The sequence below is a fragment of the Brienomyrus brachyistius genome, chromosome 1 (genome assembly GCF_023856365.1).
Source record: "Brienomyrus brachyistius isolate T26 chromosome 1, BBRACH_0.4, whole genome shotgun sequence".
NCBI classification, from domain to species: domain Eukaryota; kingdom Metazoa; phylum Chordata; class Actinopteri; order Osteoglossiformes; family Mormyridae; genus Brienomyrus; species Brienomyrus brachyistius.
In genome coordinates, this window is record NC_064533.1 from 12,144,288 (window position 1) to 12,166,398 (window position 22,111).

At 44.5% G+C, this 22,111-nt stretch overlaps 2 protein-coding genes across 15 annotated transcripts in view; one reads left to right on the forward strand and one right to left on the reverse strand.

Annotated features, from left to right (window-relative positions):
• Window positions 1-2,334: 2,334 nt before the first annotated feature.
• Window positions 2,335-13,542, forward strand: LOC125750469 (leucine-rich repeat-containing protein 17-like). Of its 6 annotated transcripts, XM_049028323.1 has the most exons (5): window positions 2,335-2,574; window positions 3,203-3,321; window positions 3,908-7,589; window positions 11,465-11,620; window positions 12,855-13,542. In XM_049028323.1, the coding sequence occupies exons 3-5, from the start codon at window positions 6,854-6,856 to the stop codon at window positions 13,256-13,258; spliced, it is 1,296 nt and encodes a 431-aa protein (XP_048884280.1). In that variant the 5' UTR covers window positions 2,335-2,574; window positions 3,203-3,321; window positions 3,908-6,853; the 3' UTR covers window positions 13,259-13,542. The 6 variants fall into 6 exon arrangements, with proteins under 6 accessions (XP_048884280.1, XP_048884309.1, XP_048884271.1 ...); XM_049028352.1 differs by lacking the exon at window positions 2,335-2,574 and having other exon boundaries at window positions 2,921-7,589; window positions 12,855-12,982; window positions 13,064-13,542; XM_049028314.1 differs by lacking the exon at window positions 2,335-2,574 and having other exon boundaries at window positions 2,925-6,188; window positions 6,764-7,589.
• A 5,035-nt stretch (window positions 13,543-18,577) lies between these two features.
• Window positions 18,578-22,111, reverse strand: part of sbf1 (SET binding factor 1) — a 50,763-nt gene continuing 47,229 nt past the window's right edge. For all 9 annotated transcript variants that reach the window (XM_049008394.1, XM_049008307.1, XM_049008038.1 and 6 more), the window contains one exon: window positions 18,578-21,934. In XM_049008394.1, the coding sequence (XP_048864351.1) occupies window positions 21,836-21,934 (99 nt within the window). In that variant the 3' untranslated portion in view covers window positions 18,578-21,835. The remainder of the gene's footprint in view (window positions 21,935-22,111) is intronic.

Below are 22,111 nucleotides of genomic sequence, written 5' to 3' on the forward strand. Positions count from 1 at the left end.
CTAGACTGGGAGGTTTTGCTCTTGCTGAGCATCTCCACATCTGCCTCAGTCATGCACTGCAACAAATGCAATTCACAGATAACGACTGGCCTGGCCGCAGCGCCAGCGCAGGACAGGGAGGGGGGTGCTGTGCGTGGAGAGTGGCTGAGGAGGTTACCAGCCTCAAGTCATCAAATTCACTGCCATCGTGGTAAAAACATCACGCAAAAACGTCCCCCCCCCCCCCCAAGTGGTACCAGTTCTGTACCTTTCTCTCCTCTCTTTCTCTCCACTTGACAAAAAAAATGACTCGGTCTGGAGCCTCGTCTCAGCAAAGACAGGGCATAAGGAAGGGGGACACCCTGACTGGGATACCAGTTCATTGCTGGACTCGCACATCCATGCGCTATAGGAAAACTGGCTTTACCAGATAGAAGCGATTTAGCACGAGGGAGTGAGGCACCCACTGTGCTGCCCATATAATAGACTGATATTAGACATATTTACATGAAGGGAATATATATGATTTAATGGCAACGTAACAGTGAAATGTCTAATTTTTTCACAATATTACAGCTACATAGCTTTCGGGACCTTTGGAGTGTATATGTTCAGCTTCTAAGATGCAGCTGTTTCCTGGTGACTGCAGCCAATCTGTCTGTGAGCTCTTGCCCTGCACGAGCATCCCTCTCGCGGAGGGATTAGCGAGTGAAAGGGAGAGATCTGCATTTTTACGGAACAGAAGATGGATGCTAAAAAATCAGTACTGTAATCAATTTTCTAATATGATAGTGGTTCATATTTTAAGATGTCTGGAAATCTTCTCAAACATCCTACAGAGAGCATCAATGTTTTTTTTTATTTCCAATGAAAAATTCTTTTCATGTAATACACAGGTTTTTTCACTCTTTCCAAATGAATACTTTAAATAAAAATTGGAAAAGGATAGGATTGTGAAGTAACTGGCTCCATTCCTTTAAGAATCAGCCTGTCATTCCTCTCAGTATTCAGCTACATAATGGATCTGTACAGTCGGACCCACGATGGGAGCAAACCTTTGTTTTTGGGGTTTGATGTTGAAGTTATATTGGAAGATGTTCCATCAGAACATAGGAGATTTACAACTGAGAGGAGGCCATTCAACCCATCAAGCTTGTTGGGGGAAAACTCAACTAATAGCTCAGATTTTTTTAAATTTTATCTAGCTCTGATTTAAAGGAACCCAGGGTTTTAGCTTGCGCTACACTAGCAGGAAGACTATTCCATACTCTAACTACATGCTGTATAAAGAAGTGTTTTCTCAAATTCAGTTAAAAATGTTCTCGAGTTCCATGAGTTCTTGAATTGAACTAATATTGAAGCAACTATTTGGTTGAACAGCATAAGAATACAATAAACTTAAAGAAATTTCTGCCAGGCTTGGTCATGCTTGAGGATGCGTTATGACCATTTACGCAAACATGCTGCCAAAGATTAAATGCAGACTCTGTGGGAGATAAACTTCTCTAGAAAAGATTCCTAACTAATAGCTAAAAACATGCAACGGGTTTTTCTCTTAAGTACTGCCATGGCATCAGTGTGTGTTTTCTGGGACTTTAACCACAACATGTCAAGGATTCCTGGATTATTTTACTGGGCTCATCTGTCACATAAATAAACTGCAGTTGTCGGCTCCTTCCGGAACCTTCGGCGGCAGTGAGCCTATGGAGTTCGAGGCAGACTGTCACCTAACAGAGCGGGTTGTGAGGGAGAGGATCCTGAAATGCAAACCCTTTCACCATTTGTTTTTGCTGGTGCTTGACAGCTGATAGGTTGCCGACACTTTCTGGAAACTATATTTTTTGAAGACTCGATGCAATTTATATAAGGCCTTCATCACAATATACAAAAAAAAAATGTTCCAAAAGACTGCATTTCTATGACGTTCTATGGAATCTATTCAGTGAACTAGGTTTTCTGCAAGTTTTTCCATACTTTCAGTTGATTTAACACAAAGTTAGAAAACTGCCCCATTGAAAAGAAAGATTTATGCTTAAAGACCACAATTATTTTACTTGCTAAATCTAGCATTTACAAAGCCACAATAAACAGCTGTGGCAAAATTGCCAGACCATTTACAACCTAAACAAACAGCACTCTTCAATCACAAAAAAAATCTCTCCTTACAGCCTTCACAACATGTACACATAACTGATAGCTGCAGTGAAGTCAAAATACGACTCCTCCATTCACGGCTTGAAGCAGATGAGAACATAACAGGTATTTAAAGCACATTTTGAAAAACTCTGCCGACTTCACAGTTTGCCTGGAAACAGTCAATGGGACAGTGGGGGCTTTGATTGGTGCTTTGCATTGTCTGCATCCAATCAGGGTGGGACATGAAGTGAATAATGTAGTTGTATATTGGGGATCCTAGGTCTGAAAGGTTAGACCATTTGGTTTGGAAGGAAAATGGAGAAGCCTTCAAGATGCATGAATGCTGCACAACATTTGAAATAGCTCCATTACATGTACCTATAAACACCTATATATTTAATGACTCATCAACGTTGCCAAACTTTTTGTTGATCTTAAGCAGAAAGAATTCTTGCTTGGGTGAGTAATACTTTATGTCTGAGGTTGTGTCTCTCTTTTTCCTGCCAGAGAAGACAGACATATAGCGATTCCAGGAGATTCGTACAGATGTCTGACATGTTTTCGACTGAGAGTATGCTAGGAGAATGTCACAAGCGTGCCAGCAGAAATGTGCATGGATGTATGTGGGTGCACGCCCAGGTGGGGGGGGGGGGGGTGATGCTGTAACCTGAGATTACCTCCAGGACTGCTGTAAATGGGGGGAACTTAGGAAAATTCCAAAGGCCCCTGAGTCATGAGGACCCTAAAACAATTCGGAACAAAATTGGATTGTTCTGGGATGGGGTGGGGGGGGGCAATGTTATATGCTTTGATAAGGCCCAAAATACCTAGCAGCACCCCGGATAACCTCTGACCACAGCAAGGCTGGATCCTGGTCTAGTGTTTGTGAGAATATTTTTGAGGGGAGCCCTTTCCAGTAACCACAAGGGAAGACTTTGCGGGCTTGGCTGCAGAATATTCTGGAAATAAGGCCAAGCCGCAACAGCAAAGCTGTAACCTGAACAGCTTCTCAAAATGAGCGAAGACTGCAGCCCATGGATAATATACGGAAGATTCATAATCGGATTGACATTCCGGCTCTGTGCAGACGTGCAGCCACTGGGACCGAGGAACCACAGCAAATGAGGCGAGATCCGTTCATCTATTCTAAAGCATTCAAGCTCAGTACTGACAAATTTAGACGTACACGGAATCTGACTAAGTACAGTAAGTATGTTTTTGCAGTCGGCTCGGGTATCTTAGAGTGAAATTATTGCATCTAGTATTGCTGGTAGTGCTGCTCCCCCCGCACTCCATGCCCCACCCTCAAAGGGATGTTTAGCTTATTCAGTAACTGTAGGTGCATTATTATTTTTTTTATTCACAAAAGTGGCAAGAGGAAACTAACAGAAATGGATCAGCTACATGGTGGGGGGGGGGCAGGTAGCCTCAGAAACCACCAAAAACTCCCCCGAGTTAAACCCTGAGTGTAGCTGGGCTTGCGGGTTCATATGGCGCTTGCATGCCCACCTCCTGTTGTGTCTATGACAGGCTGCTTGGTGCCTTTAAATCGCCCATAGCACGTGACTATGAGTGTACGTGTGCCCTGTACTGTCCCCCCCCTCCGGGCGGCACTACAGCCTTGTGCCCTTTGCTATCTGGGATAATCACTCCTGCAACTCCGACCAGGATAAGAGGATAGGTGGTTCAAAAATAGATTAACAGTGGTAAAGAAAACACAGCAAATACAAACACCGCCATTACCTTTATGAAGTATCTCTCATTATTGTTTTTCTTCTGCCCCCCCCCCAAGACTCCCAGAGGGCTTTCGATGTCGGCATTGTACACTCGCCAGGCGGTTTCCTGCAGAGCGGCATTTTACACGAACCCCCCCGGGCTTCCCACCTCTGAGCTCGAAGCTCCCTGAATTCTAACCATGACCAAAGGAAGCGCTCCTAACATCTGCAGTTGCAGGGAGTGCCATCGGGAACAGCTGCCTTTACTTTATTATGAAATCTGGAGGTTTTGGGGTTAGATTGAGTGAATAAATCTCATCTCTTTCTCTGACACTGGGTAATCTCACAGTTGGGTAATTTACAAATCGACATTCAGAGCATCTCTTTTTTGTTGCTCACTCCACTTTCCGTTTCTCGCGGTATGTAAGCAGGCATATTGCGGGCAGTTACTGTCAAAACGATTTTTTTGAAGGCTACTTAAATAAAATTTTAAAAAGAATTATTATTCACAAATTAGCAAAATCCTGTAAAATGGATCAACTAAAACCGAACAGGATAATAAGCCTGTATTATTATTAAGTCATGAAGCAGTAGTATTGTAAGAGCCTTCGTCTGGGTGTAGTTAATCCAAGTCACCATTCAGGAAAGACTGCAGCAGCCGGGGTGAACATCTGCGGCCAGGAGACGGACGCTTGGTCAGGACGCGGTGGGTGGCAGCAGGAGGACTTCATCATGTTCTAAACATAAAACAACCGGGGGGGGGCGTGCTCGGTACTGAACACAGGCAGCCGAGCATAAGAAGCGTTTCGTTTCCCAAATACGCGGACACAAGAAAACAGCGTTAATGTCACCAGTTTCCCCGATAACTGCATTCTGAACTGCAATCATTTTTTCCCAGTATGTCGGATAATTCATTTATAGGGATTCAGATCCATAGCATTCGAAGACGCGCGCTATGCTTTGTATATCGAATGTGTATATCGCGCGCGTACACGTGTCCGTAAACATCCTATAACAGCAGTAAATCTTGATTTAGCTTGTGTCCTTCTTACCAAATTAAATCGATGCCCCAGGTTTTTGTGCCAACCTTCCGATTTTGAGGTCTGACAGTTTGTACAGCTAAACTGCGCTTACTTGCACTTAATTCTACCTACATTCTGTAAATATCCTTTACAAAATACATTTTATCAAAAGTCTGCAGAAAGTTCCACGAAATAATTAATCTCATCGTTTGAAGAGCGGTCTTTCAAAACATCGTTTCAAGCATTAAGTCCTTCATTCTTAAGCTACTAAAGCTCTATAGCAAGGACGAGCTTAGTATTGCTGGCAGCAGTCCCGGGGCTTCAGTGCGAGTAGGACGCGTGTAACTCAAAACCAGCAGCTGCCTTCCCTCCAAGCTAGAGCAACGAGCGGTGAAAGTCCGGCCTCCAGGGTCCAGCTCCAGGCTGCCAGTGAGAGGAGAGCAATCGGCTGGACAGGAGTGTGCAGCTGGAGCGGATGCTTCTGCTCAGGTAATGTCACCCGAAACTGTCCGAAACTCCGGATGCTTACGGTGTGCGCAAGGCTGCCTCTCTCCCCTGCCTGCAAGACACAGGAGATGCCGTATTGCATAGCAGTAAGTGCTGAGAGCTTCCATTTGGCGAATGCAGATGGTGTTTCTGGGTCTTTTTTTAGTAGGGGTGAAAAAGCGCGTTATTGTTTCTTTGCAAGTAGGGAACATCTGTCGGGAAGTGAGATATAAAAGCCCCGAACAGCATCCGAGATTATTAACGTATGTAAAATCTCTGGCAGAAGGCATCGAAGACATTAAGCTAGTCGGCGTTAAAGGTTTTCATGTGAGGTAAAACAGCAGATGCATGGTAATTATAAGGTTAAGACATGCGGTGAGTACTTCAAGATGGACTGAAAATCTTCCCGTGGCGGATCTGTGCATTAAATAGTAAAGAAACACAAGGAATGCAACTACATTAATCTTTTGTTCTGTGTCTTTTCAGTTGTTCACAATTTTTGAAGTGATTAGGGGGTGGGAGTTTTGATAGACTGACTGATCGTGACCGGCACTCTTCTTTGTAGACAGTCCAAATGTTTCCGATTAAGTAGAGAGGCTGTGCAAGTTTTTTTCTCTCTCTCTCTCTCTCCCCCAAGTTTTACCGCTTGTATAGAGCTGTTCCAGTCTAACAGTCTACACAGCTCGCTGGCGTGCATCAGCACTGTAATACAGCTCTTACATTTTGACTTGATTTGGTTTTGTGCTGTTTCCTGAGAATGTGGCGAGAATCTCCCTGACTCTCTGCAGTCCAGGGCCAGAAGGTCTGATCTTCAGGGACCTACATCTGCTGCAGCCCTGTATCCTCCACGGTATAACTTACTGTTACCGTAGCGCTGCCCCTAAGCAGAAGCCTCTTACTACTGTAACCCTCCCTCCTCTACAATAAATTCTGAAGTTCATTCCTCCTTCCTGTATGACGTGTTCCACTTGGCATTCTGCACACACACCTGTAGACGCTGTGGGATCCTGGGAGCACGCTGCTGGCATGTCTACTGCTACCTACTAGGGCCAGTGACCTCTGACTCATTTGAGCGCTTATATTCTCTGCAGGACCCTTATTGTATAGAACAGCTGGATTAGCGCATTTGGTGAACTAAGGAACATAGCAGTAAGGTCACTGGCTGCATGTGGTGGTTGAATGATGTAACACTGTCTATGAACGGAGCACTGGGGTAGTTTTACCCCCCGTGGAGATGAGATAATTCCATTGTGGGTCAGAGTGTTGTACAGTTGGATAGGGGTAGTAAAGGTTTAGTGGGGATGCAGGAAATCCTGAGTCAGCCTGTGAGAGTAATACACCCTCTGGCCGAGTCTGCAGTGACTGGGGACTCTGCTTGGCCGTTGTTTTTGGCTCTGCTGGTAATCACCATGATTTTCTCCTTAGGGACTGAAGAACGAGCTCCATTCCCACTCCACAGGCGTTTCCTTTCCTTAAGATCGGCGGTCGCGGTCAAGGCCTGCGTTCAGGACCAGCATGCGGGTGATCGTGGCTGTCTTTGTCCTCCTGGCGTTTAGCTCTGTTCAGTCCAGAAGGACAGGGCAGAGGGGTAGGCGGGGCCGAGCTCGTGGCAGGGACAGGATGGGGGCAATCAAGCGCTTCGTGTCAGAGTGCGTGGAGTATATGGAGTCCAGAGAGAAATACCTGGATTGCCAGGACCTGCAGCTGACTATAGTCCCCATTGGCTGGTCCAGGGACACGTTCCACCTGCTTCTGGCCAGAAATAGGATTCAGGTGCTGCGGGATAACGCCTTTGTACAGTTTCCGCACCTGAGGAGCCTGGATCTGCAGCAGAACGAGCTGACATGGATTGAGAAGCAAGCCTTTGCTGGCCTTGACCAGCTGACCACGCTGCTCCTCCAGCGCAATGGCCTGCACACACTCTCCGAAGAAGTGCTCCTTCCCATGCCCCACCTGAGATTCCTGCGTCTCTATGACAACCCCTGGCACTGCAATTGTTCACTCGACACCCTGGTCAGGACCTTGCAGGTGCCCAGCAACCGTTACCTGGGAAACTATGCAAAGTGTGCCGAGCCCCCGAAGCTGAAGGGGGAGAAGCTGAAGAGGATCAGGCCGGAGCTGCTGTGCCCTCATTTGGAGGAGAACGTCCTCCAAGAGCCTCAAGAAGATAAAGTGAAGATAAAGCTTGATGCCGTAGATTCCTGCCACACCTACATGTTCCCAACACCCCTGTTGGACTGTCAGAACCGAGGTAGGCATCTGTCCTCATAACTAGTAACATAGATTTAAACCATCTACAGCTTCTTAACAACTACGGGAAATCAGACCAAACTGTCTTCTTGGTGTTACAGATGTAATGCTGCCAATGTCAACAGAATAAATCATGGACATTCTGGCTGTAATGCTTTAACTGGAATTCATTTGTAGTTCACAAGCGTAGTTTTAAGGTAATGTTGTTGTTTTCTAGCAAGAGCCATAAAATTCCCCTTCTTCTCTTGTGTTCACCATCTGAGTTCCCTAATGCAAGATTATTCTGAATTTCAATACAATATTTCCTTCTTATGAGGCAAAACCATTGAAGTCACGCAGGCTGCTTAAAAAACCAGCTTAGCAGCATTGACCTTAGACCCAGCGGAATAATGAGCTGTCTCCAAAAAGCCATTAGCAGAGTAGGATGTTCTGAAGATGCACAACTGTGTGAATGTCTTGAAGTATCCCTTCTCAGGATTTTTTTTTATCGACACGCCCCCTCAGAAACATCCACGCACAGCTGCACTGAGAGGGGCCAATCGGTATGAACAGTCAGTGAACTATGACCCTCTAAACAAACGAGGAACCGTGTGACAGCATAGCTGTGCGTGGGAGCCAGAATAATTCAGGTAGAGAAAGGAGGGCATCTCGTCTTCTCCGAACCTTGGAAAGACATTGCCAGTGTGCTGACATTCGTGCCCCTGAAATCCAACACACTTCTAGCCAAAAATGAGGATTTTTCTTTGATCACAGCTTCACTTGGGTTCCAGACGTTGCGAATATCTAGTCATTGCCTGAATCAGTGTTATTGATGCTTGTTATGAAAGTGAACTGTGAAAATGAGTGAAATTTACACATGTTATAGCTTTACCCTAACCAGAAGATATCTGTACGTTTATGTATGAAAAGACGGGGACTGTTGAGGAAGGGGAAAGTTTCCTACATTGCGATGTCAGCCTGCTATCAGTGTATGGAGCGTCCCTTTATAAGAGCATCTCCAGTGTTTCCAGTCTTGCAAAGGCCTTCGAAGGAGGGCAGTGGGCACCTGGCCCCATTTCGCACAGCAGCTCCAATAGAAACTGCTGTATGCTTAGTTTTCATGTAAAAACTATTAAGAGGTAAAACTACACTTTCCCCCTGTTTTCAAACTTCAAGCAAGTTATGGGCTCTGTCAGTTCCGTCCACAGTTATTTCGTTTTAGCAAATCCTACCCAGCAGGAGTTGTACTTCTGCGGCTTCCAGGGGAAATACTTTGAGAAGAGGTTATATAAATGAAGTTTGAGAAGTTGCCTGGGGCTAGTTGTGGGAATTGGTACTGCTAGCTAGTCACTATATTCCAGCAAGGGTCAAACATGCTGCCTCCATTTGGCCCCACGTCCTGGAAGAAAGTACAGAGGATGACCTGCTAGGCTACTTTTCAGAATCTGAGTCAGCTTGCGTTGACGACACCAAGCAGATTGACAAGAAAGTTAACGGGATTTTTCCTGGTGGCGGAACTTACATATATGAGATATACAGTATCTCACAAAAGTGAGTACACCCCTCACATTTTTGTAAATATTTTATTATATCTTTTCAAGGGACAACGCTAAAGATATGAAACATTGATAGAATGTAAAGTAATCAGTGTACAGCTTGTATAATGGTGTAAAGTTGATGTCCCCTCAAAATAACTCAACACACAGCCATTAATGTCTGAACTGCTGGCAACAAAAGTGAGTACACCCCTAAATGAAAATGCCCAAATTGTGCCCAGTTAGCCCTTTTCCCTTCCCGTTGTCATGTCACTCATTAGTGTTATAAGGTCTCAGGTGTCCTTGGGGAGCAGGTGTGTTAAATTTGGTGTTATCGCTCTTACACTCTCATACTGGTCACTAGACGTTTAACATGGCACCTCATGGCAAAGAATTCTCTGAGGATCTGAAAGAAAGACGTATTGCTCTACACAAAGATGGCCTAGGCTATAAGAAGATTGCTAACACCCTGAAACTTAGCTGCAACACGGTGGCTAAGACCATACAGCGGTTTAAAAGGACAGGTTCCACTCAGAACAGGCCCCGCCATGGTAGACCAAAGAAGTTGAGTGCACGTGCTCAGCGTCATGTCCAGAGGTTGGCTTTTGAAAATAGACGTGTGAGTGCTGCCAGCATTGCTGCAGAGGTTGAAGGGATGGGGAGCCAGCCTGTCAGTGCTCAGACCATATGCCGCACACTGCATCAAATTGGTCTGCATGGCTGTCGTCCCAGAAGAAAGCCTCTTCTAAAGATGGTGCACAAGAAAGCCCGCAAACAGTTTGCTGAAGACAAGCAGACTAAGGACATGGAATACTGGAACCACATCCTGTGGTCTGATGAGACCAAGATAAACTTTTTAGGTTCAGATGGTGTCAAGCGTGTGTGGCGGCGACCAGGTGAGGAGTACAAAGATAGATGTGTCTAGCGTTGTCCCTTGAAAAGATATAATAAAATATTTACAAAAATGTGAGGGGTGTACTCACTTTTGTGAGATACTGTAGGTGCTCATTTCCGCTCATAGTTTCAATGGGCAGTGGGTGCTCTTTCTACAGTTATTGGGCCATTTTGTGTTTGTTGCAAGGAAAAGTTTCTGTACTCTTGTAATGGATAGTGGTTTAACTCTACTTCTTGCTTCAGAGTTGAGGATCACTCCCAGGCTGACTGGCTGTGCTGGAAGTGCTGAAACTGCTTTGTCAGTCTTCTCAACATGCTGTAGGCATGGGGGAGGCTGACACAGTCAGTACACTCAAGCCGCAACAGAGCCGCCGGCCAGGATGTGCACATTCTCCAGTGGCCCTGTGACATCTTTCCTGGATGTGCTCCACGTTACTCGGCTGGTTTCTGTCAAGCAGAAACCCCAGTGCGGAACCACTAGAGAAGTTCATCAGCTCCAGCCCATTGCAGTTCATTATTGGGAAGTTTTATATATAGCCTGTGGAAGTCAAAACAACTAGAGCGACTGTAGCCATGAACAACTTGCTACACGTTGCTCTTATACAGGGCCGGTGAATCCTAAAGGTGACGTTGGTGGCCACCTATGGTGCCAGCTTCTGAGCGGTTGCCAACTCGCTAGCTGATTTCACTTTGCCTCGGACGGTGGGCACTAGCAGTGATGCTAGCCCAGAGCGCCACATCGGCTAACACTGGTATTGCTAATACAGTAGTATTGTAGTTTTATATAGTATTCAGTTATATAGTAGTTTTGCCTTCCAAGGGTTACCTATGGCAACTGAACCAAGTTCAGCCCCACCCATAAAAAAGAGCTAATTTCGGAGCCTAAAATGGTGTCCATTAGCTGTGTCCCCCATCTCAATATCCATTCTCTCTCATCAGGCCAGATAGCCTTCATCTGACTCTCCTTCACCGAGTGCATCAGAACCAGCTGGATATGTCATGTCCCTGGGGATTTAGAAAAAGTCGGACCTTTTACTTCACTTAAGACCTTCTTAGCTTAGCCATTTGCTAAAGGAGCGACCTCTAAATTTAGGACAGTTAAATCAACATTAAGACATGATGATGTTTCTCAGATTAGAAGAGGGTTTGCATCTCGGTGCAGATGTGACCGTGGCAGAGAAAGCAGTAACGCCTCGTCTTCCCTGCCCGCCATGAAGCGACTTCCTTGATCTTCCATTTGTTTATGGTCGTGAAGACCACCAACACTGAGTAAAAGTGGTCTGGCCTTTGAACATGTCTCTCAGCGGGGAATCTTGCTGGAAACATATTAAATATGACTCATTTCATACGCACACCAGGCAGTAGATGACACTTTGTGCCAATGCTGTTCCGATACACCAAGAGGAAAAGCCGCATTTGTTTGCGAGTGTCAGCAAGCCCACCATGTCCTCCCTGTCTTTTCTTCCAGGCCTAAGAAACGTTCCAGCAGGTATCCCCCCAGATATAGTCAAGGCGGATCTGTCCAGGAACATGATCAGACATCTGAGGCCCAATGAGTTTGTGACTGCCAAAGACCTGAGATCGCTGAACCTCAGCGGCAACAGCCTAGATGGCATTGACATTGGTGGGTACATATCTGTTAGCTTTATGCTAATCTAGTGCAATGATCCTCACTAGTGATGCTGGGCTATAAGAAATGGAGGCAGCTGGTGATACAGCATTGTGCAAAGTATGAAGTTAATTACATTGAAAGCTGGGCAGGGATAATGAAAGGAACTAACTGGGTCTCTGCTGCCAATTTACATTAAAGCTAAAGGTAAAACCGGTCGAAAAACATGTGACAAGCCGACTTGGGAGAGCCGGAGATATTCACACCCCTTCAGAGTGTGGTGCCATCACCCAGTCCTTCAGACAGTGATTTACGCTAGAAGGATGCCCCCAGTTTCTCAGTGATATACACTAGGCCCAGAAATATATTTTGGTTGGGGGGGGGCTAGGTAGATTTAGCGTACTCGAGGGAGGGAACAAATTTCAAGGGGTGTTCTCTGCAATTTCTCTACTTCGCTCTGTCGGGGTGGGGGGGGGGGGGGAGGTGTCAAACCTGTAATTTCGTAACATGGCTGTGTGCCTGATATGCACAGTGCTATAGTGATGAGAGATTGGGAGGTTCAGTACAACCATCGAGTCACACGCACGCCTATTTAGCTGAGGCTTTGATGAGGAAATTCAAATATTTTTGACTGTGTTGATACATATCGTGGCTCTGAAGTGCAGAATACAAGACATTAAGAAAACAAAAGCAATTTTCTCTGTGTTTTGTGGTTCCTTTGATTTTTTTCCCCAGTTTCTGTAATAGGCAGCTAAAACCGTCAGGGAAGCGGCACAATCTTTCCTGCATGTTCACTTCAGGTTTTACATTTAAAGCCAAAATTATGAATTTCCCCCCATTTTAAATGCTGCATTTACTTTAGGAGCAAAATCATAATTTCATAATAGTCGTGCACGCTATGTTCATTTCGGCATGTTTCCGTATTTAGCATCAGGGTATAAATCCTTTAGAAATCTCTGACAGCGATTCTGGAAACTTTGTACGCCTTTTTTGAACAGTATGTTTATAGTACGACTTAAATACTTCAAGGCATTCTATTAAATGATGCACAGATTAACGCAAATAAATTACTAATTAAAACTGGTGAAGCATGACATCTATTGCAATACAAAATGACCTTTGAGCACTTCAAAAACACATTACTTATAGAAAGGCCTTGCCTGAAATCTAGTAAAACACTCTCCAGTTGTCCTGTCACTTTTTCACCCTGCCCCTAAGTCCAGTGACATCTCCTTCTCTGTTCCATAAGCTGCTTTCAACGGCCTTCTGTACCTCCGGGAGCTGGACCTGTCAAACAACAGCCTTCACCACATACAGTATGGTGTCCTGGAGGATCTCTACTTCATCCGCCGGCTGGTGCTGGGGGGCAATCCGTGGGTGTGTGACTATAACATCCACTACTTACTCTACTGGCTAAGGCTGCACCCCGGCGTTTACCACTCTGGCCTGGTTTGCCAGGCCCCGCCTGAATTTGCTGACTGGACCGTGCGGGACTACGTCAGGACCTACAACGGGAAGTGTCCCGAAGACCAAATGTCAGGCCAGGATAACTTTGGAGAGGAGGTCCGGAGCGAGACGATGGAGCAGGACAATGGCATTCTGCTTGGTCCTCGGAGAGGGAGGAAGACACTTAAAGGCAAGAGGTTAAGCTAAATGACACTGACCGCATTGCTCTTTTTTTGAACGACTTTTGTATTTTTCAGGACTTCGCAGTTCAGTCTGTGTCAGATGCTAAAGCCTTCGTTTGGTTCCTCACCATGACATCATGGAGGATGACGTCCGCACTTTCCTTCTGAAGTTAATTCGTATAAAAGGGACGGTTTTTAAAACTTTCCATGGTTCTGCGTTTCCTTACATCATCCAAAGGAAGCCAATTTATGCTATACACTGACGCACAATGAAATGCTGAAAATAAAAAGTGAGAGTTGAAAAGGTCACACAGACTTGGGCGAGCTATGGCGTTTACTGCCTGCTACATGAGGTCACGACTGACCTTGAAGCACCCAGCTACATGTATCTGGACTAAATATTAGAGTAAATTAGAGCTCATTGTTGTTTCTCCAATACCAGTATGAGGCTGGTGAAGATATGTGTTCCTCAGACTGTGCTTGGCATTAATATATTTAGCTCAGATTTAGTTGATGTGAAACTAAATCGGGCCTACAGAGATTGAAAGCATGCCAGGAACCACTTCGGGAAAAAGTCAATCAATTTAAAAGTCAGGACGACTGATGGATATGGTAGCCTTGAAAGCGAGGTCAACACCTTTACCAGGCTGCCGTATGCCTGGAATAGGCCAACGTGACAGCTGTTTGGGCACGGCCTTTAAAATATACTGGAAAGTTTCAAACTGGGCCGTGTGACATCATGGCAGTTTATAAGGTGTTTACTGCACAGCTATGGGCCAGACCTCAGTTATCAGTCCCTCTTAGATACCAATTTGTCTTTAGTTTATTGAAACAGCAGCATGACCAAAACCTTTAAAAGGAGACAAAAAAAATAATTTTCCCAGGGAGCAATTGAATTTTAGGTGGCTGGGCCACGATTCATGGAGTGAGAACGAATTTATACATAAACCAGCTGCAGTCCAGCGCTGGTGCAGCTTAGCTAGCCGGGCGCCGTTACTGCCGGTATAAAATCTTAACAGCAACGTTGCTGTACCTCGTCCCATAAGACCTCCTGTTCTGATCTAAACTGAGAACATGGGTTGCTGTTTTTGGGCAGTGTTTTCACATGACTTTTCCAAAGGGTTTATGCCGTTTTGGCCAAGACGACCCTTTGGCATGAATAAATCTGCAGGGGGGTTATTAAAAAATACGGACTTAGACCCACCCATGCCAAGAATAGGCCTAAACTTGTCATACTCTTACTGCAGAAAGTGCATTAAACCTGACATACTGTATATTAAATACAGCTGGAATAATGACGTGGGTTTAGGAACAAACCACTGAGCGGTGAATATTTTTTGTGGCTGGCATGTCGTTGTAGGTTCTGCGGAGGGAGAGTCACTGAAGGTGACTGAAGGTCTGGGGTAGGAGGAGCTGACCCTGGAGTGCCGGTATCCAGCAAATATGTCCATACTGTCTGCCAGAGATCAGGCAGAAGCATGAGGCAGGATAGAAACCTGCTGGACACCAGCACTCCAGGATCACGATCGCCTGGCCTTAGGGTTGTCTTCCCGGGGGTTGAAGGTGAGAGAGCCCAACCAGTCATTAATCCAGATACTGGACATTTGTGGGAAAAAAAAAATCTAAATGCACATTTAAAAATAGAACTTTAAAATAAAATTTGATTTTAGGGCAAGCGGGTACAGAAATGAATTGATGAATGGATGGAGGGATGGACTTAATATTGTGTGTTCAAGTAGCATTTTAATCCAACCAGTAGGTGGTGCAATTTCACCCCAGTAAAATCACCTGTGGAGAGTCAGCACAGCTATAAATGGGTGGATTTATTTTTGGAATCAATAAAAAGATTCATTTAAAGGCTAAATACTGAGTCTCACTGTAAACGACGCATTACTCTTTAGCGGTTTTTGGTCTTTTCTACAAAAGTTAACCCCTTAGGGCAGCATTTCCCAATCCAACCATCGGGGACCCGCAGATGGTTCACATTTACGCTCCCTTCCCGGCTCCCGGCAGGGATCTAAAACACAAACCATCTGCGGGTCCCCGAGGACCGCATTGGGAAACACTGTCTTAGGGTGATAGGTCTTCCTCATATGTACAAAACCCACCTTCATCTCACTCCCACATATCCATCTGACAAAACATCAGGGCTGAGGCCTGAGAAGCATCTGCAGAAACTGCAGTTTAATAAATGTTATCCTTCGCGGTCAAGTTCGCGTCATAAACTGCCTTCCCAACATCGCTTCCAATAACAGTTGGTCACCTTGGGTCAGTGCACTGCCTACGAGTAAATGAAATCCCCCTTGACAGTAGATTAACCAGAATAAATCTCGTCAACAAACCAAAAGCTCTTTACAAAATTTAATTGTTTCTCATTGCTTATATGTAGTTCAATTCGAGCGTGTTTCAGTGAGGTTGAGAAAACGGTTTTCCTGCCCATTTAAGAAAAACTGAAAACAGGAACCAAAACTCATTCCCAAACATAGGCATGGAGACCTGAGTGCTGATATTTATTGGAGGACGTATTCCAGAAATAGAAACACGAAAACAGCAGCCAGACACTTCGATTTACTGCCAGCTTTCGTCTTGGGTACAGGCATAATGCCCAACGAAAAGCGAGTGCAGTGCAATCTTTTCCTACTCAACACAATCTAGTGTAATGGATGTTGATACAAGGGCGAGAGTAAAAGAGTGTGTATTTGAAAATCCCCAGGGATCGACTGACGCATGATCGCTCAGAAGCCCTAGAGCTGCAGCGTTTAAGGGATACCACTGTCAAGCTTGCCGGGGGTCATGGCTTGAGCACTGCTACACACGCAAAACAAACTATCACAATGATTCATACCAGGCCAGTTACATACTGATTTAAAGAGTTTACACTGATCAGCCTCAACATTAAATGCCACTGACGGGTGAAATGAGTAACACTGATGATCTAGTTACAATGGCACCTGTCAATGGTGCCATTATATATTAGGCAGGTGAACACTCAGTTCTTGAAGTTGGTATGTTGGAAGTTGGGAGTAGGAAGAGTGGGCAAGTGTAAGGATCTGAATAACGTTGACAAGGACTAAATTGTGAAGGGTAGACGACTGGATCAGAGCATCTCCTGTGGGGTGATTCTTGTATGCGGAGACCAGTACCTACCAAAAGTGGTCCAAGGCCAACTGGTGAACTGGTGATGGGGTCATGGGTGCCCAAGGCTGACTGACGCACGTGGAGAGTGATGGTTAGCCCATTTGGTGAGATCCTACAGAGGAGAAACTGTAGCACCAATCACTGAAGAAGTTAATGCTGGCTATAAGGGTGTTAGAACACGCAGGGTATTGCAGCTCGTGATGCTCAATGTGATGTTACGTTGACCCACATCACCTAACTAAACATTAATGCACCCCTTCATGGCAAAGGCATTCCCAGGTCATCTTTCAGCAGGATAATGCACTTTTCCACACTGCAAAAATTGTTCAAGAAAGGTTTGAGGAACATAAAAAAAAAAAAAAGTTCAAGTCATGTTGACTTGGACTCAATTCTCCAGATCTCAATCCGACTGAGCATCTGTGGGATGTGGTGAACAAACAAGTCTGAACCTCAACTTACAGGACTTAAGGGATCTGCTGCTAATGTCTTGGTGCCAAGATACCACAGGACACCTTCAGAGGTCTTGTGGAGTCCATGACTCAGTGGGTCAGAGTTGTTTTGGTGACATGAGGGGAACCCACACAATATTAGGCAGGTGGTTATAATGTTATGGCTAATTGGTGAGTATATCATGGTAAAACAAACCTAACAACAAAAACAATGTTAGAAGTTTAGAATGCCGTTAGTCATAGAGGAATGTAATAGTGCTGCAGATTGTGATTTATGATTACTGAGAGAATGATCCCGTCCTCGGAAAACTTTCATTTCTACCACGATTCAATTGATCATTTTCATAACTTAAATTCAAGCCTTTTTTAAACTTTACTGAATAGTCATCGTAAATATGACCATGGAAACTTCATTACACACTATTATTGGAATACAAAGAATCACAGAACATTCATTTTTATGATTAAACAGGGACAACAAAACAGTGTAAATTGTCAAAGGCTGACTAAACTGTACGGACACAAACACCTAAAGGAAGTGCTACCAAACTGGCTGCTTTCTCCCAGGCTAACTAGCAGTGCAGATGTAGAAATTTTGACTGATACCCTCATAAGTGTCTAATACAGTTCGTGACTTTTTCTTTTTAACTGGCGAACCTGAAGTTTGTCCTCTTTGGACCCTCTGAAAGTTCACATACCAAAAGTGCTGTGCATCAGACCTCTCTTATACCTGCTACATCCTGCGAATTTGCATTCAAACCAAGACTTACCTCACAATGATTGCTTTTCTGTGAAATAGCCCCCCCTGGTGGCATGAAACAGAAAACACGATTTACACCAGGAACATAACCTTGCTCTTGCTGCCTTAACTTGATACCCCTGTATTTTAGACACTACTCTGGATAAACTTTTGGGAAATTGATAACATGTTTAGACAGGTTTCAATCTGGAGCATTAATCCACGTCAAATTTTCTTACAGCTTCTAAGTGTGAAAATTTGCCTGTGCAGTTGTTAAGACTTATAATGTGGGTCAATTCTGCTGCAGTAAAAAAATGGCACCATGATTCCTTACTCAGATCAGTGTTGTTGGATGGATGATGAGACATTGTCAAGGAGTTTATCTGCCATCTCAGCTGGACTGAACCGTCATAGATACCATCTTCTTGGTCTGCATATTACTTAATCATACGCATGTGCATTAAAATAGAATACAAGTTTAATTTGTATATGATTGGTGTCGGCAGCATGAAGTTGAGAAAATGTCTCACTGACAGAAGATGATCAGTCGCTCAGGGGGGCCATTGGAGACGCCAGAAGATCGTGTTTTGAACATTAGAGTGCCATTTTCCCGCAGAGAATATTACAGGATGTAAGGAAGGGAGATACTTGGTTACACTGTGCGTCCTGAGGCCACGTTCCATGGCTATACTCTCAGTAAACCTACCAGTGCATAAAACGTTTCTTTGTCAAGCACAGCTTATGTAACTTTTTAAGCTGGAAACTATTTTCTTCCTACAGGCCCTTCAAAAGTCTCCTCAACCTTTCAGAAAACACTACAAAATGTTTGTATAAGGGACACTGTAACATCTTAAAAGCCCTGTATAATTCCAGGGAGGCTGTAAAAGCTATGCACTGAAACCACACGCGTCTAAAATTAAGTGCCCCTCTCCGATATCCACGTTGGTCAGTTTTACTGGGGACACTGTCAAATTTCCAAAGAAGGAAAACAAGGAGAACAAAGAGATAAGTCAGAAGCTCACAAATCCAGGGTACTTGTTTAATTAAAAAAAAAAAAAAAGACAATCTGACGGAATGTTTAAGATTCCAGAAATACTTCGTTCAAAAAAAAAAAAAAAAAAAAAAAAAAGCTTTGTAGAATGTACTGAGGATATTTACACAGAGGCAGACTACAGTGACTTGAGAATGATGCTGCAGGGCTGTCAGCCATCTGGTTACCCACACGCAGCAGAGCTCATCAGCAGCATCCACACTGACGCCGCATCACCGAACCCAGCAGTAAGTGGCTACTGAGGACCACAACGCCAATAAAGGAGGGAGGGGGGGTTTTCTAAAACTGTTTACTTTTGAATAGAATTTGACAATAAATTTTCAGAAGGGGAAAAAAACAATGCAAATAAAAAAAAAGTAGCTGTGTTAATAGAGAAGTAAACCATGGCACATAGTGGATTCCTAATTTAAAAAATAAAGCGGTTTAAAGGGCAAACTCGATATTTTTTTGTTTTTACACAAGACAAAGTTAAATAAATTACTATCATACGTTACATAAAAATTTGTATGTACAAGTGACAATTATTAGAATGAACAACATTTCATAGGGAAGCTCGACGAGACACCGCGTTCCTCACTATAGTGGTTGTGTGCACGGGCGGTATGAAGACGACTGTAAAAGCTAATATCCATAATCTGCCGTAGCAGCAGCAGCGTTCGCCCTCTCAGCAAAGCAAATGGAGCACTGCATGGCTCTGGTCATGTCCTGCAAGTTAACTGAACAATCTGTCAGCTGAAAGGAGATGCTCTTCCTTACAAAGCATGGGGCAGATGAGGCCAATGGCCAGCTTTCCTTTGACAGAATGCTTCCTATACAGATCCTATGTTGGACTTTAGAAAAACTACTCAAGCATTTTAAAACTACTCTATGCCCCTCTAGGGAAAGTTAAACTGCATTACTGCTGCACCCTCGGGTAGCCTTTTAATAAAAATAAAACAGCATGTTGGAGTTTTACTTTACTATTACAGAAAAGGTGGGTCCAAGCCACTAGAGGTGGGACCAACCAATCACCAGTCTTGGACCCACGACCTCAAGCTGCTTGGACACACCTTTTCTATAATTTCATTGGTTACGTCTTTGGACCAATAGTTTTTTCTTTATGCCCCCAGAATATATTTGTGTAAATAATAAAAAAAAACCAAAGTATCATGAAACAGCAATATTATGGGATGTACTGCAGGGTAACAAGGGAAACAGCATGCCCTTTTACAGATAAACCAGAAGCTTGCCAATGTGTTGGTATGTCAACGAGATGACAAACACATGAACCAATCCACACTGTCCGCCTTTCAGGTTTGAAAGCATGCATGTTTTCCCAGGTGCCAGGCTTCACCTTGGGGACAAACTGGAGGAGTGAAGGAAAGCTTGACAAAGAGCAGAGCTACATGATGTCACTCCTACCAAAAGCCGAACATCACGCTCCAACTGACACATATACACACGTTCTGGAGTGAGACCCTATTATGAGACATGAAAGGGGAACAAAACAGTCCATAAGACTAGTGAGCAGATGCTTAAAGGAAGACTGGTTTTGCACCTGTACAGATAAGGGATCCTCTGCCAGACAATAAAGGCCAGACTATTTACAGGCTTAACAGAGAAAAGGTAACTGGTTCCACCTAAAACACTGGTTGAAAATAAAAGCACGACGGTGAGAAACACACACCTTGGCAACTTACAACTGTGGATGGAGGACTAAAATGGAGTTTAAAAAAAAAAACACTCTGGAGTACGCCAAGCCAGGAGGGGTCAGCCCCCCCACAAGGCCCAAATCATTCTTTCACTTCCTCTCAGCAATCCTTACAACCTTTAGACACACCAAAGAACTCATACAGTGCACCACAAAAAGCCACTACTGCCACGAGACTGACAGGGGACATTTTTCCAAATGCCTTAACTGAATTGCTGTCTTCTATTACGAGAAAAATGAACGCATATCGCATGTGATCAGTGCCACCTGCAGGTCAAATATGGAATATACAGCATCTGATCAGTTTTGGTCAAACGCAAGAGAACAGCCACTGTCAATCCATTTCCGTGGAAAATGTCCCTATCTACATTGTGGTCCAGGTAGTTTACCAGACTATTCCTGCGCCTCTCAATATCTATCAGACAACTTCCCTTTACTGCAAAGGCTTCATTTCAGCAATGCAATGCAATGCGTGATAGTTTGCACTTGACCAGCAGATGGTGCTGTTCAGCTTCCATAAGAGTTGACAAGACAAGCAGCTGGGGGCTCCCACCGTCGTGCAGTGTAAACAAACTAGGAAACTCTAGTAAATCTGGGTTTCCCCAAACTTCTCCCTCCCCATCTTACTCATAATAATTTGTATTTCTATGTATAAATTAATAAATGCAAGATTATATGTCCCCCTCTGTATCCTGAAACATCCCTTTTAGTTTTACACATTAATATCAGTTTCTTTTATTTTAAAACACTTATGTATAAAGAAAAAAAAACTATAGGTGTAGATAATAGCTGCGTTGTAAACAATCAAATGGATATTTAACAGCTGTCAATGGGCTGACTACGATCATGGGTAACTGTGTACTGACATTAACTTGATGGATTATGAAGGAAACTCATATTCACAGTATACTGACAGACTGCATGAAGAGACTGATATTTTCATTAGTCAAACAGAAGGCTCACTCTGAATCCTTCATGAATCGCTTACAGGATGTCCGGCCCTGGATGGCTGGGGGGAGGGAGTGGGGAGGTTGCCTTGCAGCAGATCCAGAGGACAGAGGCAGAGGGGAGGGGCTTTCTGTCGACCCCCCGCAAGGGGTTAAAGTGCAACAGATGTACAGTACGTTGGGCCAGATCACCCCAAACCAGCACTGAAGGAGTGTGAGGAGCAGGGAGCTGAGTGCGGGGGAGGGGCTCGCTTTCTGACAGTGCGCCGGAGCGGTCTCCGTGTTCCCAACCTGGCCACCAGGCGTCAGCCTCGAACGCTGCACTTCTGTCCCCCGTTGCAGTGGTTCAGGGTAAACAGTGGTCAGTAATAGTGGTACAGGGTGGCAGTAACCAGCAGGGCTACCGGGGGACAGCGAGACCGTTACCTTCCGTGGACTTTCATAGGAGGGAAGAGACAAACCAATACTGAGAGATGCCCCCTGTCCAGACCACACCCCCCACCCCATCTCTGGCAGCTGAGGGATCCCATGATTGGCTGTCTATTTGGTCTGTCCAGGGCTTCCCCAACCCTCCCAAAAGAGAGGCTCTTAAGCATCTGACAGGCAGCTCTGCACACTGTCCATCCACAGCTGCGCATGCTGGCCATCCTGGGCACAGAAGTTATAAACCCTTCTTGTGGTCTTGAGCTGTGAATAAATAAATCAGTAACATGTCAACCGACCACACACAAAGTGAAGGACAACTCAAAACGGTTTTTCCTGACATCAGGCTAGCGGGTTACTAGTTCACTTTTAATTCACGTACAGTATAACAATGAAAACTGATTTTGTTAATTTAATGTACTAAGCCAATTCAAACAACAT